The 11257-nt window shown below is 44.4% G+C and overlaps 1 protein-coding gene across 3 annotated transcripts in view; it reads right to left on the reverse strand.

Annotated features, from left to right (window-relative positions):
- LOC111661749 (glutamate receptor ionotropic, kainate 2) overlaps nt 1–9757 on the reverse strand; it is a 335637-nt gene extending 325880 nt beyond the window's left edge. For 2 of the 3 annotated variants that reach the window (XM_023415412.2, XM_087176390.1), the window contains exons 1-2: nt 9689–9757; nt 6529–6946 (exon numbers count right to left, since the gene is read on the reverse strand). In XM_023415412.2, coding sequence (XP_023271180.1) covers nt 6529–6646 — 118 coding nt within the window. In that variant the 5' untranslated portion in view covers nt 6647–6946; nt 9689–9757. Of the gene's footprint in view, nt 1–6528; nt 7312–9688 lie in introns of those variants that run through there. The other variant, XM_087176389.1, reaches the window with a different exon arrangement.
- Between the last annotated feature and the right edge of the window lie 1500 nt (nt 9758–11257).

Here is an 11257-nt window from a genome sequence, read left to right on the forward strand (position 1 = left end):
GGGGGGGTGTAGGGATGGGGAGACCTGCCACCAGGCAGGAGCAGGGACAACTGGTTTATTCTGAACAGCAGCAAAACGTTGTCTGCATTGATTAAATGTCGGAGAAAGAGGAGAGGATTGTAAAGACCTTTCTCTGAAGATATGAAGTAACTTTTGTTAGAGGAGCAAAAGCAGCCTGTTTCACTGTGGACTAAGATAACAGGATCATTTACACCACACTCGCTACACTGGAGCCAAAATTCTCTTTAGGAGACTGTGACATGGTGCTCCAGCCTCCACCAGCTCCTCACTATGAATTCACTGCTGGCTTAGTATTCTTTACAATCTCAAATGATCCACCACAAGTCTGTACTGTTGACAACACTGTTGGCTCCGTGGATTAAGACTCTGACTCTACCATCTGCTGCCTCAGCACAAATCCAGATCCATCAGACCAGGTTTTTATCTGTCCAGTGTTGGTGAGTCTGTGTCCACCTCAGCCTCAGGTTTCTGTTCTGTTCTTTTTGGAACCTGATGTCCTCTTCTCCTGTTGTAATCCATCTGACTCAGTGTTGGATGTGTTGTTTGCTCTGAAGCTTTTCTGCTCAGCACAGTTGTACAGAGTGGTTATCTGAGTGACCGTAGCCTTTCTGTCAGCTCCAACCAGTCAGTCCATTCTCTTCTGACCTCTGATCTCTGTCATCAACAAGGCGTTTCTGTCCACACTGGATTTTTTTGTTTTTTCTTGTTGCTCCATTCTGAGCAAAAACGCTAGAGACTGTTGTGTGTGAAAATCCAGGGTTTTAAGAAAACACTCAGACCAGAGTCTGACAACAATTATGTCACGGTCAAAGTCACTGAGATCACATTTTACATTCCGATGTTTGACATTTGAAGTGCACATGAACTGAATCTCCTCACCTGATTTAATGCACTGCAATGCTGTCACGTGATTGGCTAACTGGACAACTGGCTGACTTAGCAGGTGTAAAGGTGTTCCTAATAAAGTGCTCAATGAGTGCATCTTATGTAGAAAGCGTTCTGTTTTGAGTGTGATACCTGACCTGATGATCTGCTGTGTTACACACTGTGGACAAGCTGCAGCAGCATCTGTGAGATCAATGAACTGTGAAATTTATAGCAGTTGGTTTTATCATTTAAACTGTTTGCACATTGCAACTAAATTTGTCTCTGGACATAACTAACATCACTCAGTTCCTATATTTAAATTCCAGGTGTGTAAGGTGTTAGCTAAATTGTTTGTTATTGGAGTGCATCATTTTAACATTGACCAATTTCACTGTTGTAATGTAACGTAAAGTGATGTAAAAGCAAAAGCAGGAGGACGTCAGGTCAGTGAATAAGGTCAATTTTGGAGGTTTGAGTATCTGTACGTGTGTGTATGACAAAGAAAAAGAGAGCGCTCACAAACACAACAGTGCTACTTGAATGTCTTAAAAGAAATCTACTCCCTCGTGCACTAAATGATGAGAATACCAGAGAATATGTCGCCCAGTGTTATTCCTCACCGATCGTCCAACTCCACCCTCAGGATCACAATCAGACATCTGGACACTCTTATATTGATATTCACGCCTTGCCTATGGGCTCCTGCAGGTGGTCTGTGAGTGAAAGGTGCTGTGTATGCGTGGCATGCTGTTTCTCAACCCCCCCCCCCACACACAATCACACACACACACACACACACACACACTCCTGAGCCTCTTTGTGTGTACTGAAGTGGATAAACACGTTGGAAGTAATTTTTTACATCAGCCTTTCTCTCCTTCTACCATCCATCACTGCCAGACTCTCTGATAGCTTTAGCTCCGCCTGCAGTGGCAGAACAGTGCCCCCTTCCTGTGATGGCCCATAAACTAGACCGGAAAATGTCCCCTCCACCCAACAGTGGACAGTTACAGGCCATGGGTCCTACAATTTAGAATTCTTGTTATTTTAATCTAACGTGCTCACTTGCCTCTGAAGCAGAAAAAGAACATATTTTTGTATTTACAGTGCCACGTGTCCGTGTTACCTTGATCACAGTATTTTTGCTACAGCTCCAGTCTCACAGAAAAACTGTTCTCACCAGATAAAGGAGCATCAGTCATTTGTTCAAAAAACTTTGAAACAAGATATCTATACATGTATACATACATAAATATATTATTTTCTATGACATCCGCCTCTAGTGGTGGTGTAATAATGACTGACAAAGGTAGACATAGCATGACATTGTTATTAAAGAACATCTCCCACCAACAGTGACCAACATGCGCACCTGACCATAACCAAGCACTTTTAGCTGCCTATATTTAACCAATATCTGATAATATTTTCTATTTGTACACAGACTCGAGGCTACGGTGTGAGAACTGGATGTGACACAAGCTCTACCACCACCGCGACCTCCGACACCTACGCTGCTTCTGTGTGAAGAGCACTGCACATCCTGCTTTTCCACTATGAACGTAATTTCAAGGTCACTGCACTGAGAGGTGGCAGATCTGCGGCTTCTTTAGGGAAGTAATGACCAGCTAATGATTTTTTCATGCAGGTGTGAGGACATCACATTTTTTTTTTCATTAATGTCATCGCAGAAAAGATTTTACTTCATGTCTTAAACAACAAGCCTGGCATTATATGAAAAGACCAACACCAACAATGTGTCTCTCAATACCTTCCGACATCCAAACCCAGTCTGTGGTTGTCAGCCCCGACCCTGTTGGTTCCTACTGCAGATGATTAAATCTTTAAATATGTGTTTATAGCTTCATTTTTTTTTTAAAGGTTCATCATTCCTTAAAACAGCTGGACACCAGTTTTTTCCAAACATCAATCAAACAGGAGGAAACAGTCCATTTGTTGGGGACTATTTTCTGTCGTGGATTTAATGCACATTTGCAGCTGTGTTCATTATATCTCCAATCTGTCTTCCGCAAACTCCACCCACAGCTACACTGATAAACTGGAAGACAAGTAAAAAGATTATCAGGGAAATTAGTGTGTTCATTGAAGGATACTGTGATTATCACCTCCCATTTCATACCTAATGCTCTCCATTGCGTGATGATGCACTTAGCCACACATTGTTTCCAAGCAGCTTGCATCTCTCTGCAAATTTCCTTATTTACAAGTCATCAGTGAGGCGGGGGCCGGAGCCTGGAGGATAATGTCAACTTTTCAGTTCAGTTATTGACAGGCAGGCTTCTCAGCGAGCCAGTTATTTTCTAAAGAGGGAGTTTTTCTAGCCTCGACCTGCAACATTTAGCTTGTCTGCCCCATTAGACGGTGACCTTCATACTAATGTTGACTATGGCAGCAAGCGCCAGCCTAATTCAATCTCCGCTCTGCAGAGATCACAGAGACATAAAGTGCCAGTATAAATTGATGCATTTTTAGATACACACAAATAGTCCTTAAAATTGCTTCTTGTGGAGGTGAGGAACCTTGTGGGTGTCATCGCTCTGTGGCCGCAATGAAAAGTTCCATATGTAATCCATGACTCTCCATACAGTCTGGATACAGTCGGAGCACTTCCTTGACCCAAACTTTTTTTTTGTTAAAGCTTGTTTTCTAACACCGTCTGCTTTCCACCAGCAGCTCGAGTGCATTTGTGAAATACATTCTGCTCTATTCCTGTGACGTGACCCTGAATATGACTTCTCCACCACACAAGTAATCCAGTTACCTGTCGACAATACAGCCACTAAAAAGCTGCAGAAGGTTTCAGCAGACCCAGCAGGCTGGAGTCATACACTGCTTACAGCCGGAGAGACATGTTGAAATGAAATGTGGTTCAGTCGGTGGTTGTTTACAGCTGATCTGTATCAAACTTTATCTTCAGTGGGCCACGAGAAAATCAGTTCTGTGGTTTCTATTATCAGTGGCTGTCAGAATGTCAGTCTCTGTTTTCAACACACACAGCTGCTGATCAATCACACCATGTGAACTGTTGCCTTGCTTCAGAGTTCTTAATGTTAGGGTTCGACTTCATCATTCCCTCATTCCCTGTGTGTCTGCCTGTTCCTGGTTTTGTCTTTGTCCCCGTCTGTGCGTGTACGTGTGTCTCAGCTGGGCGTGGCTTCCTGGTCCCGGCTCCTGCCTATTCACCTGAGCACCTGCGACTCATCAGTCAATCAACTCTACAATCTGCTGCAGTATTTAAACACTGGCTGAACCCGTCAGTCTGTGCCAGATCCCTGTGCTTCAGATTGTTCGCTCTGTGCTCAGCCCAGCCCAGTCCAGCCTCATGCAGCCAAGTCACCCTCGCCAGTCTCCGGCTGGGACCTGAGTGCACGCTGCCACTTCCCTGTTCCATTAAGTCTGCCTATGAGCCATCTTCACCACCCAATTCTCAGCCTGGATCCCAGCCCCTCACCCCCAGTCACAATAAAACTACCAGGTATCTGTCAGCTGCCTCCTGGTCTGTGTTCTACCTTTTGGCTCTGAAATTTGCTTATTTATAACACTTATACCATGGACTGGTATTTCAAATATAATATATAACAATCTAAACCATGTATCTCTTAACTCCAAACGCCTCATGTTTTGAGGACTGGCTACTACAAAGGAATGGTCAAAACACATCTGGGATTTTAATGTTGGAATAACAAGCTGTTTTCGCAGCTGGACTCAAAGCTGCTCCAGGAGCAGAAGAAATCCCATTTGTGAGGACAAACTTCTATTGGTGGAGTTAGAGTAGCACAGTTTCGACGGTGGACGAGTCAAGGTGTGACTGTCTTGCTTAAAGATACACTCATTATAGCTACTACAGTGCAGTGCAGTACAGTGGGTACTGAAGGGACCATAGATGTCCCTGACGGGGGGGTTTAATGACCCTACAAGTAATCTAGGGACATCAAAGTAGAAGAGAAAAAGAAGGCAAGTGCAGTTCACAGTGACAACAACAAGTGGAATGGCAGCAGCAAATGGGGGTGGAGCAGCAACTTGTGGAAAAAAAACTCACATCATTAATGATGTATGGAGATATTTTGCATTTGATGCAGATCAGCAGAGAGAAGTTATAGAATGTTTTTTTTCTTTGTGGCATCGAAATCAGAATCAAGAATCGTGGATTTCATTGGCATGGTAACATCCCGACTGCTGACCCTCCACACACATGAATGCCGAAAGTACAAATGAACGACATCAGTCTTTTAAAGGCCATTCCAGTTTTACACATGAACATCAGTTTTGTTTTTTTTTTGTATATTATGGAATATAATGAAACACAGCATTTCCCTTGTCACACTCCACTGTATTCCTCCATACACATGGACTGAATGACTCTGAGCTGGGAGCCATCACCGTCATGTAAAGGGCCTTTGACTTCACTTACACCCAGCAGAGCCCGAGCTTCCCCCCAATCCAGACCAAATGAAAACCACATCTGTCCATATGAATATATCTGTGTTCTTCATCGGGTAGCAGCATCTGTGCGTTTCTGTGTGGATCTGTGTGTGTTATTGCAGTTGTTGTATGTGTTTGTGTGTCCACATTACTGTTCTTGATAAAACACACGAGAGGTGGAATAAATGGAATAAAATGTTTCATTTTAGTAATCGACGTTCCACAGTGTTTTTCCTTCTCTCTGCTCTTTTCTCTGGCTGCAGCCACTTTATGTGATGCAGGGCAGTGGCCCTCACCTCTCTAACTAAACAGACATACTGTATTTCTATATGGTGATGAAATATTTGTGTGTGTGTGTGTGTGTGTGTGTGTTTTAAGGCTACTTTAAAGGTGCTTAAGGAGAAATTTAAGAAGAGAATTATTGTTCATGATCATCCAAAAATTTCCCTGAGAGAAAAATAAAATATTCATCACATTCCTGAAATATGGATGAGGCATGTAGGCATAGTATAAAAAAATTATGCATCTCATTCTTCAAAAAAAACAAAAAACCACTTAGTGCAGTTACTGCAATCAGTAACATTTCAATGTTTTTCTCACACACATATGCACACACACACTACCAGCATATGTGTAAATTCACTGTACAATATGAATTCATGAATAAATGCACATAAAACGCATCACATCTGAAATCGCTACATCTACCACACACACCTGAACACACACACACCTGAACACACACACACACACACACACACACGCAAACACACACACAGGCACACACAGAGAGAGAGTGGGTGACATGAACTCATAAACACATCACTTCCAGCAGGCACTGAACACACACCTGGGGGTGTGGTGTTAATAACCTTTTTACATTTGAAACTTTCTAAATAGCAACAAGTTCCAGACGACTGCTTCCTTATTCAGAGTTTCATCTCTATTTTTGGCAGCTTTGTTCCAGTAGTGCAGGTCTGTGCCAGCTGATCACCCTCATGCTATTGCTCCTAACAAACCTTTTAACACTGTGAATAACTCTCAGAACAGCAACAACAACTGTTTTCTACAAGTGAGGAGAGGGAGGAAAAGTGAGTCTCCAACAGGTCGGGATGAGAGCAACATGCTTCATGGGGATGAGAAGACACAAATCAAACTTTTAGGGCGACATGAGAGGAAAAAGAAGCAGTAGCTCACCAAATCTCAAGACATGTGGCATCCCATGAGAATATCCCACACAGTGTAATAGCAGCAGTAGAAGCCTGACGGTGCACCTGAACCTCGCACTAAACATCAGCAAGGAGGCAATCTTCATGGTGTTTATGTGGTGCACAGGATTTTTATTCCCTGAATCGGTATATCCCCAGATTTTTTTTTTCTTTCACCCCTTTAACATGAAGCAAGGCGACTGCAAAATCACGGCATGATCACCACAGGCGGGCTGGGCAACGGTTTCCCCACATCCATTTGGCAAAAAAGCACTGCGTGTCCAGCTCACTGCGCCAAGAAGAAATAGCCCTCCGACTCAGCTGAGGAAGATGATGGTGGAGGTGTTGGTGGTGGAGGTGGCGGGGCATCCATGTTAGGCAGGGCAGAGCTTGAGGAAATCCATCTACTGAAAGACACAGACAGAGATTGGAGAGGGGTGAGAGGGGGACAGCGGAGGGTTGTGGAGCTCCAGCGTGACCAAGTGAGAGTGAGAGTAAGTGAAGCGGTCTGAGCAGCCTCGCCAGCCCGAGCTCCTCCTGCTGCACTGCCGCACAGCATCTGACGTCGAGCCAACACTAGTAGTGGGAGAGCGCATAGGGTGGATCGAGCATGTTTCTCGGCTACTGCTGACCACACTTCGCCCCTTGATCCATACCGCCTGCCTAAATTGTCTTGTGCCCCCCTCCCCACTCCTTCCGCCTCCCTCCCTTCTTCCTCGCCTCTCTCGCTCTGATGTCGTGTCCCCGGCCAGTCGGCCGCCGCTCTCCGGTTCCCCGTCAGATTTTCTCCCGGTTCGCTCAGGTTCAGTGTGTGTTGCCGGTCGCGGAGCGCCGTCGTGCACAGCCGTGTAAAAGCCAATCTCTTAATGTGAAAAGATCGCCTGTTTTTGATCGGAGTCGCTCAAGCTTGGACTCATGTGAGGGCTCCGTGAACCGAACGTGTCACTGCACACTCAACATGATGAATAGCGTCTGCTCACTCCCGCTGTATTTCACCACTCATGGAATTATTACTTTTTTATTCTCTACTTTTCCTCAGACTCGGACTCTGTTAGAGAAGAAGCCTCAACACCAAATGTTCATTTCATTTGTGTCTGACTGATCGCAAAAACTACCTGCTCCTTTATATGACTATTGAATTACTGAAGGTGCTTACATGGTTTGAAGGGAGAGGAAATTTCATTATTATATATCAAATTAAATATTTTCATACAGGCTGGACTGTGGCCTCTAACCTGTTATTTATAGATAAATAAAATTTCACAACGATTTTACAGCCACATGGTTCAGTTTTACTACGTTTTCAGACATATTAGCACAGATTATTGCTTTATTATTTCCAAGGTCTGTAAATGTTATGTTTTTAGGGAAATCCTGATTGTTTAATCTGATGCATAATTTCTGAATTTAGACAGAATCAAGAATATATCGCATGGAGGCCAAGATAATTTCAACATGGAGCAAATAAAAATAAGGCAGGCTGACGTCAGATACAGGCTGTGAATAGTATCTTATTTTCAGGAAAACGTTACGCTGTGACACAATAACCTTTTATCCTTTAATATCATCACTTGTGTGATGTAAAAAAAAATATCTTCTCTAGGTTTAAAATAAACTTTAAACGAGTGGACGGCTTAACATTTAGTTGATTTTTTTAAACGAGTGTTTGAGGAGTTTTCAGGACAACGGACAGCGACTCTGCACTGGCTCAGTCGCTGAAAGAGAATCCATGGACAGCTACAGCCACTGAGGGTGTTTCAGCACCACGGACAGCTCCTCATCCCTCCTGTTCTATTTTGGAGCTTCCTCTTCTCGTTGTCTTAATTAGCAGCGGGTCGTGCTGTTTGGACCAAATCCATATGATGAGAGCCAAAGGTTAAATATTGTTTCACTACGCCGCCTGCTTCCAAATTAGCATTCATCAATTGAGGCCAACACCCAAATATCTACCAAGCCAGGCTGCCCAGTGTTATCGGAAAGCTTAAATGAACTAATATGTGAGTTGTGTGCACAAGTTAAATATGATTTTAACAAAGATGTCATCCTCATAATTATATTTAAGGAATTAGGACATCATTTGCACAGAGCACCACACCTGACACAACAGGCAGAGCAACTAACAAATTTATTTCTCTATTTATTCCTCGGTTTTTTCTCAGAGTATCCATAAATGTTGGAGGTTGTCGTTGTCAGTTTTCCTGCGCCAATATGTAAGTAGAGAAAAAAGAAAAAAGACATCTGAGACCTGTTTGTCTCGATGAGTGGGCCTAAATCGGCGCAGTGTTTTAATTCACATGGAGGTCAGAATAAAGTAGCAGCCTTTGACAAATATGAGCAACACAGAGCCGCAGTTCTCTGAGAGCCGTGCTTAACGACCTGGAGGTGCTCAGGGAATCTGGTGAAAAAGCTGGAAGCAGTGAACATATTCATCTGGATTTTTTAAATTCAGCTCTTTTTTTACAGATAGAGCTACAGCTCAACAAATGCCCCTTTGTGCATTTGAAAAGGGCTTTTAAACAGGCTGAGCGGAGCCCCTCCACCGGGCAGAGCCGCGTGATGATGAAGTTGATTTAAAGCTAATGTTCTTGTCAACTGTGGGATTTAAATGCGCGGCTCATCTCCACTAGTTTCCGTGCAGCCCGGGAACCAGAGACGTTATCTCCGGATCATTCATAAAGCGGATCACGGCTGGCATTTAACGACCCCCCCCCCCTATAATGTCTTTCAACCCCACAAGAGTGAAGGCATCAGCCCGAGGAGGAGGAGAAGGAGGAGGAACCCGAAAAGGTGACAAGTGTCTCCACATAGAGGTCGGGCAAAGACACGGGAGGTCACGTCTCCAAGGCTTTTGAAACCACAAGTCAGAGCCTGTTTCTGTCACATGTAAATGTTCTTTCGGTCTGAGCGCGCAGGTTAAAAGCAGCTTTGCTCCCATGAACTCACGGGTTAACTTTAAAGCTGAGCGCGGAGGTGCGGAGCGGTGTTTTTTTTTGCGCGTTTTGGAAACGACATGAAACAGATTCTACTTCGGTTTCGCCTATTTGCAAAGATAAAAATAACCTGCTCCTGAAAAGATGTTACGCGTGAACAAAAAGTAGAACGCAGCAAAAGCATGTGAATAAATGTACAGTTTGAAAGAATGGGCGTACCTTAGGTCGAGCTGGAGCCGGGAAGAGTCATCAGAGCAGCACAAAGAAGTTGATTTGTTTCTATGGAGAAAACCGTGTCGCTTCCCCAGCACTTGCATCTGGTAACGCTGCGCTCCGGCCGTAGGGGAGACACGCCTCCTGTCGGACGGCAGGACTCACTGCTTAAAGAAACTTGCGGGGGGCGGCACCGGACCAGGGGGAGTCACCGACACACAGTCTGCACCTTCCCCGGCGGAGGAGACTGGGTGTCAGGTCAGACCGAGGCGCATTATGAGCCTTTTATCCGCTGGAGAGTTAAGAGCTTGTGGACATTTGTAGTGTGAGCGAGTTTACCACTGTTAACACAGAGCGTTAAAGCCATCAGCGCGGGAATCTGAGGGTGAAGGTCAGGCTGAGCCTCGGTCTGATCCTGGAGGTTGGTCAAAATGTCAGCAATCTGAATAAATGCGCCGCATTGTGGGATAGGTGTTAGATCAATGCTCCCTGACTAGAGTGAGATGACATTTATCACATAGTAAAATATACTCATAGATTTGGGTTAACTAATTTAACGTAAGCAGTGTTTTAAACAGAGGATTATCACTGGAGGACTGCTCCAGATATTTGGGGTTTAGTGGATCATCTGGATGTTGTTGAGCCCAGCTCTAGAATATTGGTTCCTGGAGTTATTGTGTAAAGGACACACTTTAATTTGCATTTATGAGGAGCCTAGACTTTCAAACACAGTTTATGGAGTATTAATTCATTCTATTTTCTCAAAAGAGTAAAAGCAAAGAATAGATCTCAGTTATCCAAATTGTGCAATTTTAGAGGCTTGGTAGTAAAAAAAAGTCCAGGTGACAACAGATCCTAGCACTTTGGTGTATTAACCAAAATCATAGACCCATACATTCTAGTGTAGAGCCAAAATGAAGGGAATGTGGAAGCTCTTTAAGATAGTGAATGTGTGCAGAACATTGAATGTTGCAGTTCACAGGAACGTTTTTAAGATGAAAAGATTCACTAATAGCAGAAAATAAACCTGACTGGGAGATTGATGCTCACTGCACTGACCCACTGAACCACTGACCCACTGAACCACTGAACCACTGGTCCACTGCACTGAACCACTGAACCACTGAACCACTGAACCACTGACCCACTGGTCCACTGCACTGAACCACCGAACCACTGAACCACTGATCCACCGAACAACCGAACCACTGAACCACTGATCCACCGAACAACCGAACCACTGAACCACTGACCCACTGGTCCACTGCACTGAACCACTGAACCACTGAACCACTGCACGACTGCACCACTGATCCATTGATCCACCGAACCAATGAACCACCAAACCAAACCACCGATCCACCGAACCACCGCACTGAACCACTGAACCACTGAACCACTGCACGACTGCACCACTGATCCATTGATCCACCGAACCAATGAACCACCAAACCGAACTACCGATCCACCGAACCACCGAACCACTAAACAACCGAACCACTGCACTGAACCACTGAACCACTGATCCACCGAACCACCGAACCACCGAACCACCGAACCACCGCACCACTGCAC

The sequence above is a fragment of the Seriola lalandi genome, unplaced genomic scaffold (genome assembly GCF_002814215.2).
Source record: "Seriola lalandi dorsalis isolate HSWRI2012SDOR001 ecotype SW California unplaced genomic scaffold, Sedor1 jcf7180002054551, whole genome shotgun sequence".
In the NCBI taxonomy this organism is placed as follows: domain Eukaryota; kingdom Metazoa; phylum Chordata; class Actinopteri; order Carangiformes; family Carangidae; genus Seriola; species Seriola lalandi.